The sequence below is a fragment of the Sodiomyces alkalinus genome (genome assembly GCF_003711515.1).
Source record: "Sodiomyces alkalinus F11 unplaced genomic scaffold SODALscaffold_11, whole genome shotgun sequence".
Classification (NCBI taxonomy): Eukaryota; Fungi; Ascomycota; class Sordariomycetes; order Glomerellales; family Plectosphaerellaceae; genus Sodiomyces; species Sodiomyces alkalinus.
This window is the reverse complement of record NW_021167089.1, coordinates 1440260-1459317: the sequence shown is the minus strand read 5'-3', so window position 1 is coordinate 1459317 and position 19058 is coordinate 1440260. Positions and strand designations below refer to the sequence as shown.

General features: G+C 54.1%; 8 protein-coding genes across 8 annotated transcripts; 3 read left to right on the top strand and 5 right to left on the bottom strand.

Moving 5' to 3' along the window:
• Positions 1-540: 540 nt before the first annotated feature.
• On the bottom strand, positions 541-5463 carry SODALDRAFT_284190 (glycogen debranching enzyme; the record flags this gene model as incomplete). The annotated part of the gene is made up of 3 exons (XM_028608450.1): positions 541-648; positions 761-5156; positions 5249-5463. 3 exons carry the CDS (start codon positions 5461-5463, stop codon positions 541-543), a joined length of 4719 nt encoding a protein of 1572 aa, XP_028463474.1.
• On the bottom strand, positions 5402-6339 carry SODALDRAFT_329035 (hypothetical protein). Its single transcript, XM_028610836.1, has one exon. The coding sequence runs from the start codon at positions 6259-6261 to the stop codon at positions 5872-5874; it is 390 nt and encodes a 129-aa protein (XP_028463473.1). The 5' UTR covers positions 6262-6339; the 3' UTR covers positions 5402-5871.
• Positions 6340-6910: 571 nt separating this feature from the next.
• SODALDRAFT_71961 (hypothetical protein) lies at positions 6911-8101 on the top strand. The gene has a single exon (XM_028615614.1). It carries the CDS (start codon positions 7298-7300, stop codon positions 7925-7927), a length of 630 nt encoding a protein of 209 aa, XP_028463472.1. The 5' UTR covers positions 6911-7297; the 3' UTR covers positions 7928-8101.
• Positions 7895-9026, bottom strand: SODALDRAFT_301301 (hypothetical protein). Its single transcript, XM_028608900.1, has 4 exons — positions 8785-9026; positions 8644-8677; positions 8451-8568; positions 7895-8371 (listed from the first exon to the last, which is right to left on the bottom strand). The coding sequence occupies exons 1-4, from the start codon at positions 8793-8795 to the stop codon at positions 7932-7934; spliced, it is 603 nt and encodes a 200-aa protein (XP_028463471.1). The 5' UTR covers positions 8796-9026; the 3' UTR covers positions 7895-7931.
• Positions 9027-9969: 943 nt separating this feature from the next.
• On the top strand, positions 9970-11141 carry SODALDRAFT_363515 (glutamate-cysteine ligase modifier subunit; the record flags this gene model as incomplete). Its single annotated transcript, XM_028614565.1, has 2 exons — positions 9970-9995; positions 10130-11141. The coding sequence occupies 2 exons, from the start codon at positions 9970-9972 to the stop codon at positions 11139-11141; spliced, it is 1038 nt and encodes a 345-aa protein (XP_028463470.1).
• SODALDRAFT_317275 (exosome complex exonuclease RRP4) lies at positions 11086-12754 on the bottom strand. The gene is made up of 2 exons (XM_028609334.1): positions 12383-12754; positions 11086-12233 (listed from the first exon to the last, which is right to left on the bottom strand). The coding sequence occupies exons 1-2, from the start codon at positions 12589-12591 to the stop codon at positions 11396-11398; spliced, it is 1047 nt and encodes a 348-aa protein (XP_028463469.1). The 5' UTR covers positions 12592-12754; the 3' UTR covers positions 11086-11395.
• A 1373-nt stretch (positions 12755-14127) lies between these two features.
• Positions 14128-14620, bottom strand: SODALDRAFT_381811 (hypothetical protein). Its single transcript, XM_028615187.1, has 2 exons — positions 14454-14620; positions 14128-14368 (listed from the first exon to the last, which is right to left on the bottom strand). The coding sequence occupies exons 1-2, from the start codon at positions 14560-14562 to the stop codon at positions 14187-14189; spliced, it is 291 nt and encodes a 96-aa protein (XP_028463468.1). The 5' UTR covers positions 14563-14620; the 3' UTR covers positions 14128-14186.
• Positions 14621-14837: 217 nt separating this feature from the next.
• SODALDRAFT_346490 (hypothetical protein) lies at positions 14838-18844 on the top strand. Its single transcript, XM_028613253.1, has 5 exons — positions 14838-14944; positions 14993-15412; positions 15475-16632; positions 17418-17545; positions 17623-18844. The coding sequence occupies exons 1-5, from the start codon at positions 14901-14903 to the stop codon at positions 18723-18725; spliced, it is 2853 nt and encodes a 950-aa protein (XP_028463467.1). The 5' UTR covers positions 14838-14900; the 3' UTR covers positions 18726-18844.
• Positions 18845-19058: the final 214 nt, after the last annotated feature.

Genomic DNA, 19058 nt, shown 5'->3' with positions numbered 1-19058 from the left:
TTGTCTTTTAAGGGGGATATATACACTGTGGTCTGGCTTTGGCACTTATTTCTCTTTTAGGTACACGGTCGTCTTAGCATCATCTCACGCGTGGAGTTGGCCAATATCATCTGTTCATCGCCCCCTTCCAGTATTCTGTACACTTATAAGAACTCACCAACCGAATTGCATTATTCTTGACTGTACCGGGGTCGTCTACTACAGCGGCGTATAAATCGCGAGGGAAGGAAACGCACGAGTGCACTGTGCACTGGACAGGTTCTGTGAGGGCGAGCTCATGGCAACAGAACTCTTGAAATGTGCCACGTGAAGACAGAACTGTCAGTGTTGCGGAATGCCCTTTGGGGGGGAGGGGTTGGGGTTTACTGTATTATGAATACAACAACAATCAACAACACCTGTATTGCGAGTATCTGGACTCTAGTCTAGAAGCAATGCTCCTACTTTCTGTTGTCCAGTCATTCTCTCTATCGGCAGCCCTCAACTAAGCCAGCAGTACCCCCTTGCCTTCCCATTCCCACCCGCCCGCCCCCCGGTCCCTCACTTCGACCGCGTGGGCAGGAAGAAACTTCCTTTAGCACCCTGTTCCTTCGCTGCGTCCATGTACAAGTCGATGAGACAGGCCGCAGACCAGGCTTGCGTACCGCACTACCAAGGGAAGAGACAAGGCCCCCGTATTAGTTCGGATTCTATGGCTCTCTTACATTTTCGCAAAGCCTTGACAGCTTTTTGGATCACGGGTTAGGGAATTCCGACTTACCGAATCAGGACAGAATTCGCCGTTCTTCTGGGTCAACTCCGCAAGACCGGCCCAGACATTCTCGCGGATCATCTTCTTGCATCCCATGAGCCGCCGGGTGACCTGCTGGAACGCCTCGGTCCGCCCCTCCTCCGTGTCCCGACGCTGCAGGTCGAACTTGAGGAGCGCCCGCAGGAAGAAGCCCGTCGGCCACAGCCATTCGGGACCTTGGTGGTAGTTGCGCCCCTTCGCGGTGGCAAAGTCGTCGCTGTCGTCGCTGTTCACGTAGTACGGCCGGTAATTCAGGTCGGCCGGGTCGAGTGTCGCCATGCCCGTGGGGCCTCGGAGGACCTTGTCGGCGACGCTCAAAGCGTGGATCGCGTGGCCGGGATCAAACAGGTCCGGCGCCACAGCCATGGCGATGGGGAAATTGGGCCGGAGCTGGTAGTCCTCGTACTCCTTACCGGAGCGGTAGAGGTCCTTGTAGATCCCGCGGCGGTTGATGATGGCCGGATTCACATCGTATTGCGCATCCTCCTTGGACGAAAGGGGCACGAAGTAGCATCGCTCGAAATTGGCCCTGATCAGGTCGGCCCAGGCATCGAAGCCGATGGACGAACCGTCGGTTCGCGTAACGCTGTCATACTTGTACTTCCCTTCTGCGTGACTCTTGGACAGCCAGGCAAGTGTGCTGTAGAGGAGGCCCGTGATCTCGACCGCTGCGCCATCGCGCGGTGTCCCAGGTACACCCTTAGATCCCGCGCGAGTGCTCTCGCCCATCTTGTCCATCCAGGTACCGCAGTTATGCTGGTTGCCACCAAAAAGGATGCCATTGTCCCAGTCGACCTTGATATCAATGTTGAAGCCCTCGTCGGTCATCTGGGAATCGAGTCCCGGGCCAGCGTTGGCTTCGCGGTATGACATGCCGCCGGCGTGTCTCTGCAGTGCTTCCTGGATGATTTCTTCGATTGTGCTTTCCTCAGAGTAGGCTCGCGGATCGTCCATGTCGAACCAAGTATCGTCGTAAGGGAGGAACCTCCGCTTCACTTTTGCCCGGAGCAAATCAAAGCCCTCCGGTGCGAATTTGACACACTCCTGGATGCATTGAAGGAAGAACCAGATCGAGTCTCGCGAGTTGTATCGAGGAGCAGTCCCGCTGTTCAGAAGGTTGGGGATCTGTCCATGCTTCAACACGCTGGCGAAAGCGAGTATGTGCTCCCTTGCCTCGTCGAAGCGTCCCGTGCCGAGGTACATGCCCCGGAGGGAAATGAAGATGTCACGTCCCCAGCACCGCGCCCATTCTACGGCAAAATGGTCTAGACCGGCGGACATTGACGGCACAATCGTCTTCGGATACAGAGAAGCAGACTTGACCGTGCCAGTCAGCTGCACCCCGACCATGGCCAGACTGTGCAAGAACCACTGGCCGTCTCTGACGTTCTCGCTCATGAGTTCGATTCCGCGCTCCCATGCGGCCCTGTACGCTGTCCTCACCACCAGGCCGAAGTACCGGGGCAGCAAAAAGCTCGGAATGCGCCGAAGCGCATCAAACCTCTCCTTGAACCACACAGCCGGTTTGCCCAGCCTCTCGTGGCCCGGCGTAGAGGCGAGCCGCTCGAGTCGACCAACGATATAGTCCAACGCCCATTGGCCTTCCCGCAAATGCTGGCAGAGCGGATGGGCTAGGTTGTTCTCGGAAATGATGTCCTTGAGTAGACTCCACCAGCCTTGGAGGCCAGCATACACCAACTTGCCATGGCCGGGTATATCATAACAGCCGTCTTTGCCGTTGCTACTATCCCTTTCTTCGGCTTCCCCTCTGTACAGCAACAGATTGAGATCGACGAGGCTGAGACCCGCAAAGGCCTTCTTGGCCCCTGAAGTCACATAGCTGTCGAGTCCAGTAGAATGTTCGGCGGCGGGAATCCAAGTCTCGAAGAGGGCGATGCTCCCAGGCGGAAACTGGTCAAGCACCGCAATGATCGTGTCTTTGCCTTTGGTTTCCATGCGGACGCCGGGTACGTCGACAACCCGACTTGGAAGGCCCCTGAGATGGCGTTTATCTTCGAGCACCTTCCTCTTCGTCTCCTCGGTCGCATCTACTTCCAGCATCCAGCTTCCCAAATGCCGAGCCCGCGTTCCAGTGAGATGAACCGGGTTGAACGCGCCATTTCCATTTCCGTAGCCTGGAAATGCGGTATGGGCGATCAAGAAGTAGCCCTTCCTCGACTCCGGGTGTACCCTATGGACCGTGATGTACTGACCTTCGTGGTGGACGTGCGTTTCGTCGTAGCCATCCTTGCCCATGAGCGTGTGGATCTGATTGAGAAGCTTCTTGATGCCGCCAATTCCATTCTTGCCTCCGCCAATCCTGACGGGCTTGTCGGAAGACTCAGAGGTGTACAGTCGCGTCTCGTTGACCAGATCGACTAGTTTTGGGTAGATCTCATCGTATCCCATGACGCTTCCGGTGGCACTCGCGCACATGCCGACCAAGGCAGTGTTCGGTAGGGTATCCCGAGCATCCCGCTTCTGCGCCGGCGTCTCGTTGTCGTGGGTACAGTCCATAAAGAGGGCGTGCACAGGCACTGGCTTGATCCTGCGGATGATGTCGCGTGACGAGAACTTCGAGTCATCGAACTCAGACTCGCCCTGAGAAGCGTAAGAAGCGTGAGAAGCGGTAGGGCTGACCGACGTCTTGGAATCGACCCTCAGAAGTTCATCGACCTCAAAACTCCCAATGGGCCTTCCGCCATGCCTATGCACAAGCCTGCTTAGCTCGCCGGTGCTCCAAGCTTGCATGGCCTCGCGGATGAGGGAGCTCAGACCCAGTCTCTTAACGAACACATAATCCATTTCTTCAGAGCCCGTGAAAAGTTCTGCAACCACATAGAGATCAGGCCTGACTCGCCGCGCCTCGTCTAGGATGTGCTCGGCGACATGGATAGGGGTGGAGTGAGCATTGTCGATCCTCAAGCCTGCGAAATATTTGGCCAACGTCCGAGCGTACGTCGTCATGTAGTCCCAGAGAAATGGGCTGTCAGCCGGGCTGTCGCCATACCGAAGTTTGACGCAGTCACCCCAGATAATGACTTCTCGCCTGAGATAAGCGCGTGACCGAGGGCCGGCATTATCGATCATAGCGTTACCCGCCCAGACCCATCCGTTGTTCACGAGGACAAGTTCCTCCTTCTTGTGTTTCGAAGTGACACTGTTTTGCGGCAAGCGGGTGAAGTAGGTCTCGATGAGCGGATTCTTGTCGTTGACCTCACCCAGTTTAGGTCCGTGGTCGTCGAGGCGACAATATTTGATGCGGTTGAAAAGCTGTTCTAGTATCTCATTGATCTCCGCATCATATTCTTTATAGAAAGGCAAGTTGGCCTCGTCAAGGATCGACGCGAGTCTGGTTTCGGCCGCTGATCGGTCCGGCGTTGGGCCTCCTTCCCCCTCGTAGCGGCCGAAGATGGCAGACAGGAGGGCTGCGGCCACAGTGGGGTGGACTGTCCTCCTGTAGCGCTCCCCAAGACGATCGTGGTTCAGTATTCCGTACTTGATAATAAATTCGGCTTGTTCCTTGAGGCTGGCATTCTTCAAGCCGATAAAACCATCGGGACCCAGAGAGTCTTCCGGGAATTCGACACGACCTGCAACCCAAGCCTTCACACCAGCGTCGACGTCTCGGTCGACATCAATGGCGTAAAACTCCCAGAGACGGATTTTGCCAATGACCTGTTTCTTGATGGCATCCATGATCAACAAGAGGTCGTCGGTGCTTTTGAGTTGGGTTGGGAGACCAAGCGATTGCAGGTTGGAGCTGAGTTCCAAGAGCTTTGTGTCCAAGAGATATGCCGACTCGAGCCAGGGAGCCGTGATCAAGTTGTAGCCGGCGTCCGGGTGCTCCTCCAACCACGCACTGTTATGGGCGGTGTGGTTGAGGACGATGTCGGTGAGACTCAACAGGGAGTGATTCTTCTCCAAGCTGTCCACCATCTCATGAACGTCTTTCTCACCATGCGGAAAACAAACCGGATCCCAGCTTAGCTGGTCGTATATGCTGTAAGGGGAGTTGGAAGCACCCCTGACTTGCAGTGGGGTGAAGTGAATCATGTTGTAGCCGCGATCGCTGATGCCGCCGAGATGACGCTCCCAATCCTTCGGGTATTCGCCCATGAACTTGCTAATGACCGTGAAAACTGACAGCGCAGGAAGGGGCAGTGGCCGACCGTCGAGTACGAGCCTGGGGGCCACATCGATGTAATAACGTGGAGTCTCCTTGTAGGTCGATTTGGCCAGCGCATCGGTGCGCAAGTCACTAGCTAGGTCGGGGAGTTCGGCGTAGGTGGTGTAGAAGCAATAAGCGCCAGCTTGAAAGATGGGAATCGAGATCTCAAGCGTACGGTTGAAGTCGGGGATGAGCCTTTCGAGCGTGAAACGTCAGGATCGCTGTTCGGAAAGCAGTTCTAGAAAAGGGGGCGAGAGGTGAAAAAGGGGAGGGGGGGGGGGGGCTACTTGAACTCCCTGAACTTGTCCCGACGAAACTCAGCGCCCTCCTCCGGTATATTGACCCATAGGCTCCCATGGCGGCAGATGGAAGATGTGCCCTCGATGGTGAAGCGGACGATTATACGCTCGCGAGAATTGGATGCGATGTAAATGTATTCGCCGGGGACTTGGGGCGAGCCGTCGTCGTTCAGGGGAAGTAAATAGACCTCGTTGGAGACCATCGTCTTGGGGATCATAGTTAGTGAGTGGACGTAGGAGCTTCGTGCTCCACGGACGATGGCGTGACAGGAGACAAGGATCAATCAAGTGAGAGGCGTGATGCCGGTTGCCTCCCAGCCAAAGTACCGCCAAGGGCTTGACGGTGACGGTACTGTAGAAAAGAAAAGGGTGCCGGGGAAGCTAATGACGGAACATTGGAGCCCAGATACACGAAGGTAGACAGACAGAGACAGAATATCCGGATAAAAAACCCATATAATAGCAAAACGGCAAGAGTGAGGATGAAGTATGGGGCTGGAATATGAGGCTGGAAGCTGTTGGCAAGTGTCTATGGGCCAGAGCGTAACGGGAGGTGAAGAGATATTTTGAACGGTATGGCTGGGAACTTTCCCGGGTGGATGGGAAGGAGGCTAAAACACGACAAAAGCCACCAAAGCGGCGGCAATTTCGGGGTCCAAGAGCAAACAGAACTCGGGTTGCGCAGGATGTGGGATTTGGTATCTGGGGTCTGGGACTTGAGAGGGTTCACGGTATATCGGTCGATATCCCCAGACGGGCACGTTGAAGAAAGCATCCCCAAATCTTCCTGTTGTGGGCAAAAGAAGTGGAGTTATCGTGATGGGAAGAAAGTTCGGACTCGGCCGAGACAGCTCCCAGTTCGATGATAAGGGACAGGAAAGCTCCTGGAAAGCAAAGGAAAGACGGGGGGAAACGAGGGGTACGAGGGCGCAAGCTTGGTCAAGGGAAAGGCGAGTAAGCGCAGTTCTGGATGACAGGCATGAACCCAAGGGACTTCTCATGGATCACGCCTCCTTTGCTCTTGTTCAATCCCCATACGCTTATCCCATAGCTGTCACCTCTATATCCAGAGGGAAGCCAGAATGGGTGGTCTGACGAGGCGTGCCACTGGCGTTTCAGTGGCATCTCCTCTCGACATTCCCCTCTCACAATACGGGCTGGTCTGACGTTGGTATCCGGAAGCCAGGTTGATGTGCGCCACTAGGTGCATTGCATGTGTGACTCTTATGTAGGTGAGGCAAGGTAAGGTAAGGTAGGTAATGTATTTGTCGTAATCAAGACAAGAGGCAGAAAGACGGGATAAGATTAAGGTGGGATGAATGAAAGAACGTGGGACTGGAAAAGGAGACTGATAGGGAGGGTTTTGCCTCACCTCATCAAGCCTCCGTGGGCTGTGGCGAGCTAAACGGCAGCTAAAGACGCCGAGGTGGCTGGTTGTCGAGTTCGACCTCGATCGAGATCCCTGGTGAGATGTCGGTTTCGTTTCTTGATGAGGGACGCAAATGGCGCTAAAGAGACGAGGGCAAATGCTTGTTGAGATCAATTCAACCAAAAGACGGGAGTAATTGGCATGATGGATGGCGCCGAGAAAGCGACAAGACCAAGATAACGACGGATGCTCCGTACTGCTCGAGGGTTTTTGTTTATGTTGGTACGAATAGACGAGAAGACGGTGCAAGTTACGCCTATGACGTGATGTAGGTATTGATTGTCCCGTGACTGGCCATACGGAGTAGCGACCGGTAAGTACCGATACCTTGGCAGCAGCCGCTCGTCCCTCTCCTCGTCCAGCCCAGAGCCGCCCAAGTCCCCACCTAGGTAAGGTAAAGTACTTTCTGAAAAGCAATCCGCTCTACCTAGGTACTTTGTAAGCACGGCTCGTAACGGTTGTGACCACCGCATCGCATCGCAACAACGTGTCTTCCAATTGTTGGCTTTTGGCCATAGTCTCCAAGATGTTTCTCGCACCAATGCGTTGGTGCTTGTAATTAACTTTGTTCCCCTATGTCTACCAAGTACATGTGAATCAAACCAATAATGTGTCTGCATGCGGCTTCGAGGACTTCTTCGTACTTCGTAATCATTTCTGGACGCATAATCAACCAACCACCAGTGTCCCGTCGCTTGATTCAGAGATGGCCCTTTGGTTCGATCTTCAAGATCTATGCATGTGAAAATCAACAACGCCCATTTCATCATGCTGGTCGTTGGTTGATGTTCTCTTCGTTCTCTCCTCCTCATTGTGCCCAGTATAGTTCGGCACTGCCCAAGACAGCTATAACCCGGGGGAAAGGGGGGGTTGGGTTCGCCGGTCGACCGGCCGACTGGTCAAAATTCTCATCAAATAAGACCCATGTCTTTCAGAGCTTTCCGGGCGTCTTCCGTCTCCTGCAATTCAATCGAGAGGACGTGCCCATTAGCCCAGTGTACTGCCATGCGCCGCGTGTCGGAACGGTGATAGAAACTCGTGCGTCTGAGATCGAAATTCGGAAAAAAGAGGTCCGAAAGAGGACTCTTGTCAGGCATCGCGATGTAAGATCCACCAACCAGATGCCGGATACAATTGTAAAAGGGCGTCACATGATCTTTGTAACCTCGTCTTCGACCTGGTTGAAGGGCCGGGGGTGGGAGGGCGGGGGAGTCAGCTCGAAATGCAAACGAAGGTAGAGGGCTACGGCCTTGCTGGTCCACTGGCTACATCGAACATTCCATCCCCAGCAAAGGAGAACGGATGATGTGAGGAAGAACGGGACAGCGACAAGGGCGTGCGGAACTGGGGGACGCGGCCGCGAAGCGGTAGGGGGATAAGAGGAAAGCGCAACAGGGGAAAACATACCTCCATGTCTTCCAGGGCATCCTGTTGGGATATGCAACGCAGCACATTCTTCTTGCTGCTTTCCTGCAGCTCACCAGCCAGCAGAAGCTCGTCGAGTATATAGTACGCTTTGGTGAAAGAGAAGATGATATCTAGTTCGCACACATTGCCGTAGTATTTGTCCATTTGCTCGACGTATCGATGAATGATCTCCAGCGTGATGAGCTCGTTGTCGTCCGAGTCGGCGCCAGCGATGAAGAAGAGGGATGCGTATCTGCGGTAAACAATTTTCGATTCTGATGTTGCCCAGTTCCACAGAATTAGCATGCTACCAGTACCAAAGATGTGCTCGCGTCGGACAAGTGTATGGCTTACCTTTATACTCCAGGAAGTTGCACATGCGGGTTCGGCGAGCCAGAACCAGCTGGGACACGTCCTTCACAATCTTGGCCTTCTCTCTTGGCGACAAAGTAGTGAACCACTTGGCAAGGCGCTGTGATGCGATAATCAAGTCAGACGGTTGGCCGTATACGGAATGGAGGGGCGAGATTTCTCAAGCTGAACTTACCACCTTGCCTTGCCTGGAGAGGAGGATCAAGTACCTATGTCGAATGTCTCTTAGCTGGACTGATGCTGAAAATGGTTTATGTTATAGGCAGCCTTTAGGTAGGTCGGCGAAGGAATGCAGGGTGCCGGGAGGAAGCCATACTGGATCGCCATGTTGTGTTCGATACAAACCCCTCCGGACGCAAGGAGAGCAATCAAGGCGGAGCGCGACAGAGGCGACAGTGACAGAAACCGCACGCCGACGGCTGTAAGAGTAAAGGAGGTGTAGAGCCGAATGTTTCGCTATGTGTCAAAACCGTTTGCTGCTGATTCTATGCCGATGTTGTATGGACAAGGGAAGGGGAAGAGGTGACTGGACTTCTACTGAACCCTCGAGTTGCAACTGTAACCATTAATCCATACTCAGCAGCAGTACCTACCATGCTTCGGGGAACCCCCATGATCCAGACAATTTGCCGAAGATTTACCATGACCGTTCTGACAAACAACACATTTGGCGGGACATGTCCAAGTCCTGTCCGCACAGTGATTGGATATACGAGTGCCTTACGGAGATAAGGTACCTACGGTAGATACGATACGGCGCACCCGTACCTAGGGCTGACATAGTACATAGAAACGAAGTCACTTTCACCCTGCCATTGCTACACGCCATTGCTACACGGTACTCTGTACTTCGTTCAGCAGGCAAGTGCCCATTATAATTAGCACAACACCAGGTCGACACCGGACTGCCCTTGAAGTTGGATTAGTTTCCAACGGTCGGAGAAAGAAGTCCATTTCGCATCTCTGGCGAGAACTTTTTCCTCTGGATGGTCTATCTACCTCAGTGGGCCCCTTTGTTGTGGGCCGGATAAGTTCTTTGAAAGACGTACTTAATATAATCAATAGGTACCTTATTTTAGACTTCGTACTTCTACTTTGACTTCGAATTCCGTCACTGAACTCTTCATCTGCCCTTTTCTCGATGTCTTATTCTTCCCATCTGCATCACCACGCCTGCAGAAGTTACCTGATTAGGTAGCCCACCCATTTCCTACGACACGGGTCTATCCATGCATCATTAATAAGCTTACGCCGTTTCTCTGGGTCCATTCCAGTTAATAAGCTGCGACACCTCCTGCACCGGTGACCGGCGTTGTTCTCGTTCACTGCAAGAACGCCGCTTCGTGTGGAAAGACCTCGCGCACGCCATCTTGTTCGCTTAAGGCGTGCTTGGCAGTTAGACACGGCTGCCCGGACGCCCCGGATATTCCGGCTCATTCTCATCAGAGCGTGCGTGTCCGAAATTATACTTCTCGACCTTGTCTGTCGCACGCAACCAGCCATGACCAAATTAATCCTCTCAACCGGGTGTGTATTCCTCCTTGTCCTCGACTATTTGTGTTATGACAGTGCCCCGTCCGAAGCTCCATCCCGGTCTCTGAAATCGCAGTTTACGAGGCAACGAAGGCGAATGCTGATTGGCGATCTCACAAATCTATCAGGAACATTGTCTCTGGTGGCCCCTCCCTACTCCGCAAACCAGGGTCGTTCAGGTCCAATCTCGAACTCACCAAATCGCTGCGCAATAATTTTCTCGCCGCTCGGCAGGACTACTCAGCAGCCGCCTCTCCGGTCCGCAACGGTGAGCCCGATGGCGACGTAGCAACAAGCGATGCGAACGGCGGCCACCAACTCAACGGCCAAGCCCTGCCCCGCATTGATGATAAGAATAACCTGGGCAGTCCCCGCCCTCACCTGGACATCTGGACCGATCGTAGCGACGACGGCCAGACCCTTTACGTTCCTCGTATAGATTGGTCCCTCGCCGGCCTGCAAGAGGACACCGCCGACTACGACATCACAGTCAAGCTCTTCTTTCTCCCATCAGCTCCGGTCGCCGAGCGCCCGCGCTATATAGAGGAAGCCCTCTCCCTAGTCCGCAAGGAGCTCGGCGTTCAACACATTGACTTGCTCATTGCCAGTTTCCCGGACATGTCTTTCGAAGGCGACTGCGAGTGGCAGGCCGACCAGCGCAACGCGTCGCAAGGGGACCTCGAGGCCGAAGTCGCTACATGGGCGGCGCTCGAGGCGCTGCACGAGCGGGGGGAAGTTGCGGCACTGGGGATCTCCGAGTTCGGCACAGAGAAATTGTCCAATTTCCTGAGGCGTGTCAAGATTCGACCCGTTGTTGATCAGATCAACACGCGAGACTGCTGCAACGTGCCGCCGCCACTGATCGACCTTGCCAGGGCGGAGGGCATCAACCTTCTCGTTCACACTGACTGCACCGACATTTTGCCCCAGGGCACGCTTCGGGAGTTGCTCGGTCAGGGGCCGCAGGGTGCTGGCGTCCTCGCCGACCCAACCGTTGAAAACAGCAACGGCGAGGACAATGGCGCACTCAAGGGGGATCTCGCCCCACAATGGGTGGTCAAGTATACAGCTTTCATAAGAGATAGGGGGGTGTTGGAGAACAAGGGATACTTTGCCGGGGCGGTCCTCACACAGGGTTGATTAAGCACGATTGGAGGCGAAGCAGATATCCGAAGCATATCATGGGACGCGGCGTTTGGGGGATGGTCGTATATATACCTTGCCTGTTCTGAAATGAATGCATAGCGTGACGAGAAAGATGCCTCGATGGCCAAATCGTCTATGAGAACAAGACCGAGTAATAACGATAGCCTTTTTTCTTTCTTTTTTTCGTAATTTGTTTGGTAGATAGTGGGATTCTCTCCCAAGTGCCGCCGCCTACCTATCCACACCCACTAGTCATCTCTGGCAATGAGGACAGCCGCCAATCTCTGGCCCCTCTCACCGCCAAGGTAGATGTCATCGTCGGGCGTCTCATGACCCATCTCAACGGCCACCCTATATCCCTCCGTAACCGTTTCCTCGTCCACCCGGAGCCCGTTGTCGACCAAGGCGAAGATGACGCTCCGGATCCGGGCAATCTCCCGCATGGTCTCGGCCTCAATCCGGTCATTCTGGCTTGAATAGACGTTGGCACTGACCGACTCTTCCATCCTGTTCAGCCCCACGCCCTCGGTGGGAACCTCGCCATCCACATGTTTGCTGATCCAGATGTAGCCGTTCACGCCGAGCATAACTTCGACGGCACCGCCACCGTTTGCCGCCTCCATGGTCCAGCTCTGTCTCTTGGCACGCACGACGCCGCCGCCGCCGCCGCCGATACCACTCACCGCGCAGAAGACGCCGTTGCGCAGCTTTCCGTACCGCAAGCTGCGGGTGTGCAGGGAGGCGCCGCCTTCGGCGTGCAGCGTCTGGACCTCGGCCACGAGAAGGTCCCCCTCGGCGAAGAAGAAGCGGATCTGCAGCTCGTCCGTGTCGGTACGCTTGCGCAGGATGCCGCCGGGCAGGTTGATGGCGCTGATCTGTAGGGTCGCGAGCTGGCTGGCCCCCACGTCGACGCGCCACCGCTTTGGTTGCACCTCGACGATGCGCCCGACCACCAAGTCGCCGATCTCCGGGGTGTACCGGGCCCGCAGAGGCCGGACGGAGAGAAGTTTGTTGGTGCGGGTTACCGTGCCTGCCACGGAGGAGACGATGGCTCCCTCTGCAGAGCTGACGTAGGTCCCGTGGCCCCTGGGAAGGTCGTCAATTTTGCTCCTCCGTGGAAGTGGAGGAAATGTGGAAAGGGTGAAAAGTTTGAGTACGGGACGAAAAAGAAAAAAAAAGAAAGAAAGAAAGAATGAGAGTGAGAGCGGAGGTCTAGGAAGGTTTGCTTGACTAACCTCATCCACTGGGGGTCGTCTGTAATAACTTCGCCTGGTGTCACAATTTCGTGGTCTCCGCTCCGCCCACGTTTTGATGCTCGGCTCATACTAACGTCGCCATCCAAATCAACACCTCCAGAGTCTGAGTCTGAGTCTGAGTCTGATGCATGGAACGTATGATCGTGGGTTTGAGGTATCGACCGAGGTTTGAGTATTGTGATGGGCATATTGACTATGAAATTGGCAAGCTCTGCCGTGCAAGAGCCTGATCCTGTATGGGTATCGGTGTGAGCTGGATGATGGGTATCTATCAGTGGGGGGCTTTTTTTGTTTTGTCTCGTTGCGCCAGAAATTCGTCTCCAATGGGTTCCGTGATGAGATGGTTGAAGTGTTGAAGGGATAAGGTACAGAATTTCTGGTGTTGTCGGGACTTGAAATTGCACCCCCACAAGGTACCTGACACTCACAGCCGTTCTGTCATTGACAAAGGGACAGACCTCACTACACTGTATTTTCCACCATCACACAGATCTGAGACTCCTTGCGATCACACATTGCTTGACGATACAATAATACACACACAGACACACCCAAGAAAAAAAAGGTTGGTTACTTTTACGACGTTATTGATTCTACAAGGCCATGGAAGTATGCTACTTGGGACGAAGTTGCGGATACAGAGTCGACGTCCTGAAAACTTGGCGACCCACATACCATCAGCTTAGTCAACGGCTCCGCTACTGATAGGGATTCACACGTTGAACCACCGACGCGAACTGGTAATCACGACAGCATCGCTAAGGTTAAGATGATGTTTGACAAGAGTCCTTATCGTACCTTTCTCGCTCTGGAGTTGTTAGATTTGTACCCTCGTGGCGGCCTCATATTGTGCTTCGTAGATGATGTTCCTGTCGGTATTGAGAGCTTCCGAGTAATTCATCAGGAGGTCTTGAGGTAATTTGAGGTTAGAGGGCAGTAAGCCCGTAGCCTCGGCCCCTATGCGATGGGTGGTCGTACTCGTCTTTCTGATTTCGACCTCCGGGCTAGCGTAGTGGTAGACTGATAAGCTTACGTTTGTCTCCTGAAGACTCCCAAGCCTGACATCTTTCCTTGCCCGGAGGAAGATCAAGTGTTGAGCTGCGCCGCTAGCTTCTTACCGGTACTCATGACAAAAATTATTTAAGTCACGTATATCTTCTCCACATTAGAGAGCTTGAGCCCACTCTGAACTAGTTTGTATGCCCATGCATAATACAGCTTGGCCTTCCCCGTGTCCTGGTAGCATGAAAGGGGGGGAGGGGGAAGCGGAAAAAAGCGTAGAGAAGTGATGGGTATGAGTTCATGACTACTGTGTATGCGCAGTCGGAATAGGGGCGTCCAGGGGTGTGGCATGATTATCCGTGCTTCCACTGTCGCTCGTGGCAAGATTCTCGTTATGCCCAATCCAGATTTGGCGACAAAAGCTTGTCGAGTCGATTAATATTCAAGTACTGAGTAGATATATGTTGTGACAGGCGGTGGTACAAAGTGCATAGAGGTGCTCACGGCAGTGAACAGAAACCTCCCCGAGACACCCACCAGGAAGGTGATAGGTGCGCCTTGATCGCGGGCTAGCCTTGCAGCTCCCTCCTAGCACTGAAGCATTCGGAGATCCGAGAGTCGCGCTGGACTAGCTTCGGCCGGTAGCTGACGATGTGTATCCTAGTCGGCCGATCCTCGCCATCAGCTGTGGTTGAGCAGCAGGCTCCGTGTATGGAGCGGACTGTTCATATGTCGGTTGCGTCGGTTGATCGCCATCTGGCCTTCTCCCCCCAATTCTTTTTTACATGAATAGCCTCCAGATGCCGAGATATGCCAACCCCAGGGAGATGCCTGCAACGCCGGATTTTCTACTCCTCATGCCGAACATCGACTTGCTTTGTAGTATTGCTTGTTGTTGCCTCCGGAGGTGTGCATTGCCTGACACATAGTTATAACCGGCGAGTGCCAGAAATGCGCCACCGCCTGTAGATCTCCGCAGTTAGCAACCAGCGTCGTATGTGCCACCGAAGAAGGCTTGTGAGGCAATGGGAAGAGCTAAAGTACTGACCAATCACTCTGCAAGCAGTGCAGTCATCACCACGGTCTGCACGCAGAAGATTGTTGAGATCTTCAGGCTTATCGAGACTGCCCAGGGTCGGCACATCTCCTTTTGCCATTATGACGGTGTGTGCTGATGATGTGGTTCCTCCTTGCTTGTTGTAAAAGAGGAACTCGAGAATTAGGGATACCGACGATTCGATTTCCAGAACAGAGGCCCCAGGTACCCGCTAATTTCTATTCCGTGCTGCGTATGTAAACTCCGAGGTCCGATTCACCTCCACTGATTGGCTGAAGAGGGACACCGCCCGCCATTATGTCATCGCCCGCTATCAGATGCTTGGATTCGTAAGTCGCGTGTCCCTGGAGCTTTCCCCCACCACACTCGCTTTCTCCAGCATCACCGCCGCCCAAAGTGCTACCCGCCTTGGCACTTCCCAACGGGCTTACTTCTACAATGAATGGCGTAATAGAAGCGTTGCACATCTACGATGACCACAAGTGCGTTTACTTGATCTTGCGAGCAAGTACAAAACTGATAATTGCCAGCCATGCCATCTTGTCGCATACCTACACACAGCGACCACTCTCGGCGCAGCATCTCCTTCCCCTCTACCTAGAGCACCCAACTCCTCGGCCTAACTTGATTTACCTCCCGAATACGAACCCTCCAACCCTTGTGTTTGGTCTCGATCATGCCAACCTCCTTTTCCTCGCGACTTCGTCCTCTGAAGTCGAACCCCTTCTCGTTCTCGAATTCATTCATCGCATCATCGATGCCTTCGAAGACTTCCTCGGCGCACCTCTCATAGCGCAGAAAATTGAGAGTCAGTACGATGTCGTTGCGCAGCTTTTGACCGAGATGTGTGACGCTGGAACTATCAACACAACCGAACCAAACTCCTTGAGGGACCTGGTTGAGGTGGAGGGCTGGATGGGCAAGCTCCTCGGCAGTATCAACCTACCAAGGTAACTACCCCTGTTTATCGCGACACACAATGCGATGTCCCGGGACTGACGTACGGTAACAGGAAAGCTGGTAATCTAGCCACGACGCTCTCCGGCTCTCACACACCTCCCCTCATTCCGTCCAATACTCCCGCGTTGCCGTGGAGGAGGGCCAATGTACGGCATACGTCCAATGAGTTATACGCCGATATAGTTGAGACTCTCTCGGTCACCTTGGCGCCGTCAGGACGTCCGCTGGCAGCCTTTGCGAACGGGTCTATCGCCTTTACCTGCAAAGTGTCGGGTGTACCCGATATTCTCCTGACACTGACGAGCCCATCCGGGAAGCATAACCTCATAGGCATCATGGACCTTCCTGTATTTCACCCATGCGTACGGTTATCACGTTGGAAAGAGAGACCAGGAGAGCTTAGCTTCGTTCCTCCTGATGGCCGATTCATTCTAGCGGGTTACGAGGTTGATCTACTTCCTTTCACCAACGCGAAGAGTGGGAACCTCAGCTCAAATACGCTCAAGCTACCCGTGGACATCGAAATGAAGAAAGGGCTCGGCACTGTCGGTGCTGAATTTGAGGTGCGAGTCCATGTCAACAGAACAATGCTGAATGCGCACCGGTCAGTATCATCCACGCAATATGGGCGAGGTGCCGGCGGCGCCGGGAGAGGTTTCGGAGCGGGCACATACGCCGGGACGCCTGGCGCTCCTTCGATGCACGACCTGATCGTCAGGGTCCCTTTGCCGGCAGATGTGCGAAATCTGTCGGAGGTCCGGCCTAGCAAAGGCGACGCGAGTTACAACCCTGGGGAGAAGATATTGGAATGGCACATCCCGACCAAAGAGCTCTCTGCTGGGACGACCTACTTCGGGCTCCGATGTACTGTGGTAGGGCCACTACCGGTCGAGGATGAACGGGAGCTTGACCCAACCGGGTTCGGCTTTTCATACAACGAGCCATACCAGACCACACCTTCATCGGTTCCAGGGAGGGAAGATTCGGACGGCAGTGCTGGAGAGAAGGATGCTAAGAAGGTGGCGCAGAACAAGATTTTGATGCCGAGTTCTGCATCAGTGAGCTTTTCGGTGAAGGGATGGGTACCCAGTGGGATCAAAGTCGAAAGCATCATGATCGACGCAAGAAAGAGCAAGGGGCTCGGCGAGAATGTGAAGCCTTACAAAGGCGTCAAGTATCTGACAGTTAGCAACGGCGGTGTCGAAATACGGTGTTAACCTAATAAAATCACTTGCTTGTAATGGTGGGACTTTGGTTCGCCAACCGTTTAATAGAGTGGGCAGTGCCTTGCACTGGCGGAAAGGAAGGAGGGCATTTTAACGACGGGAGGCATTCTGGATAACAGCATTGTGCCATGTAGTTGGCATGAAGACAAGTCACTGCAATATACCGTGGACTCAACTCACGAGTAACTTGTAGGAGGTTGTCATCCCGACTCTCTCCTCCAGCGAATTACTTATGCGTCTTTAGGTCGGGCTATATCAGGTACGAAGTCGATGGACTCTTCGGTGTGTGAGGTCAGTTGGGTACCTTATTCGTAAGAAAGGCTCAGAGAGCCGCGGTTAGAGGTGTGATTACCTTAGTAACTGCGGGGTCGGAGTGACCCGGCATAGAACAGCCCCACATTAATATTGGCCGGCTGTCGGCTACTGTCAGATGCCCATAGCCACGTTGTCGAGGTGTGGTAAACTAGGTAGGCAGGTGAAAGAATCCCGAAGTATGGATACTATCCTACTCGATCGGAAACCGGATCTGACCCAAATCAGGCCGCTCTCTTCTACGCACTTCGAAGGCGCCCGTGAACCACGTCGCATCTCACTCTCGCGCGGCTTTGGGCGTAATGCCACATTACTTGCATCTTACATTCGTTAACCCAGTGCAGTAGGGCGTTTCCTGCCTCATGAACGAAGTCGCCTAAGCCTCCCGGCTTGCCGTTGGCTGGGACATAGCCATGAAAGCTCTCGCATCTTCCTCCCTCCCGACACTACTGATCAGGAGGACGACGGCTTCATTCTCGCTGGCACGGGGCTTTGTCCCGATCACTCCTTCTGCACACCATGCACGCGATCGGCGACATGCTTCGACACGGGGGAAACGGCCGCGAACGGCCCTCTTCTTCCCAGGTGGGTAGCTTTCAAACGGAGTTCGTTGCTCGGGTATCTTTGTTCCTCGTATCGTTGACACGGAGCCCTATAATTAGGCCAGGGAGTGCAGAGAGTGGGAATGTTGACCCCGTGGCTGGAAGCCTTCCCCGCGACCGCGAAACCCATCGTCGAAGAAATAGACCACTACCTGGGCTTCAAGCTCTCGGATATCATCCGCGACGGGCCCAATAAACTTCTGACACAAACCGCCAATGCGCAACCGGCCATCATGGCCACTTCGATCCTTATCCTCCGTATCCTCGAGCGCGAGTTTGGATTCGATGTCGCGGGCCGCGTCGACGTCACCCTGGGTCACTCCCTGGGTGAATTCGCCGCGCTTGTGGCGGGCGGGTACCTCGAGTTTGAGGACAGTCTGCATCTTGTACACAAGCGGGCCGAGGCCATGGCGGAGGCTACCCGTCGCGCCGTCGAGGAATACGGAGGTGATTACGGCATGGTGGCAGTCGTTACGGAGCCGGAATATCTAGAACAGCTCATCGTTGCCGTTCGCGACTTTGTCCGCCCCAATTCCACCCCCGGGGCCGAGGGCGAGAGTCCGACGGACCGCGCGCCGGTGGACCAGGTGCTCATCGCCAACGTCAACAGCAAGAATCAGATTGTGCTGAGCGGCGATGTGGCCAAAATCAAGACGCTTGTGGCCCACGTACGGCAGTTTCTCGGCCACGACCCGCGAGCGGTTCGACTGAACAGCGACAGCCCCTTCCACAGCCCCATCATGCGACCTGCGGTGAGCGTTATGCAAAAAATGTTACAAGGGAAGAGCAAGGTCCGGGGCAGAGAGGGCAACGACATCATCACTTTTCCCGGAAGGATACCTTGCATCAGCAACGTGACCGCGCGGCCGTTTCAGGACAAGGCGGAGCTGGAGGATCTACTAGCAAGACAGTGTGTGGAGACGGTAGAGTGGTGGGATAGCATCAAATACCTGGACCAGGAAGAAAAGGTTAGAAGATGGGTAGGCATCGGACCTGGAAAGGTCGGAAGGAATTTGGTAGGGAAAGAGGTCGGCATGAGAGGGCGCGACTTGGTTAAGGGGGGTGGTGTATGGGCTATCACGGACCCAAGCGAGATCGAAGAAGTGTTAAAGGGGCTCGAGGACACGGAAAATGCGATGGAAGAGGAGACGGATATGGACTAGACGTCATCTTAGGTTCTTGCGCCATCTGGAATGTATCAATAGCGCTTTGTAAGGTGCCTTAGTGACAATGTTCTCGTCGTTCTTGGGCCTCATCTGGCGGCTCTATAATATATGCCTGTATTCGTATAAACCTAAAACGCCTGGAACATCGGTTCTGTTTTAGAGTACTGAGTAATTACTACCAGTTCAAAAATGCGCTCTCTCATACTTTTTAGCGTCAAGGCCGTCTGGCCGTTCACCCCATGTAAACACATGAACACCTTTTCTTCTTTTTCTTTCGTTTAACGGTCTGCCGTTTGAGATGCTATCCGTAGGTCCGCAATCCAGCTCAAA

Excerpts from the sequence above, each read along its gene's own strand:
- SODALDRAFT_329035 (XM_028610836.1), bottom strand. The coding sequence starts at position 6,261 with ATGAGAAGTCCCTTGGGTTCATGCCTGTCATCCAGAACTGCGCTTACT.
- SODALDRAFT_71961 (XM_028615614.1), top strand. The coding sequence starts at position 7,298 with ATGTGTCTGCATGCGGCTTCGAGGACTTCTTCGTACTTCGTAATCATT.
- SODALDRAFT_301301 (XM_028608900.1), bottom strand. Across the intron at positions 8,569-8,643 it reads TCTCCAGGCAAGGCAAGGTG|CGCCTTGCCAAGTGGTTCAC; the intron begins GTAAGTTCAGCT and ends ATCGCATCACAG. Across the intron at positions 8,372-8,450 it reads CAACTTCCTGGAGTATAAAG|AATCGAAAATTGTTTACCGC; the intron begins GTAAGCCATACA and ends GGGCAACATCAG.
- SODALDRAFT_317275 (XM_028609334.1), bottom strand. The coding sequence starts at position 12,591 with ATGCCCATCACAATACTCAAACCTCGGTCGATACCTCAAACCCACGAT. Across the intron at positions 12,234-12,382 it reads GACGACCCCCAGTGGATGAG|GGGCCACGGGACCTACGTCA; the intron begins GTTAGTCAAGCA and ends CGACCTTCCCAG.
- SODALDRAFT_381811 (XM_028615187.1), bottom strand. The coding sequence starts at position 14,562 with ATGGCAAAAGGAGATGTGCCGACCCTGGGCAGTCTCGATAAGCCTGAA. Across the intron at positions 14,369-14,453 it reads CACTGCTTGCAGAGTGATTG|GCGGTGGCGCATTTCTGGCA; the intron begins GTCAGTACTTTA and ends GGAGATCTACAG.
- SODALDRAFT_346490 (XM_028613253.1), top strand. The coding sequence starts at position 14,901 with ATGAATGGCGTAATAGAAGCGTTGCACATCTACGATGACCACAA. Across the intron at positions 14,945-14,992 it reads CACATCTACGATGACCACAA|CCATGCCATCTTGTCGCATA; the intron begins GTGCGTTTACTT and ends GATAATTGCCAG. Across the intron at positions 16,633-17,417 it reads AACGGCGGTGTCGAAATACG|GAGGACGACGGCTTCATTCT; the intron begins GTGTTAACCTAA and ends ACTACTGATCAG.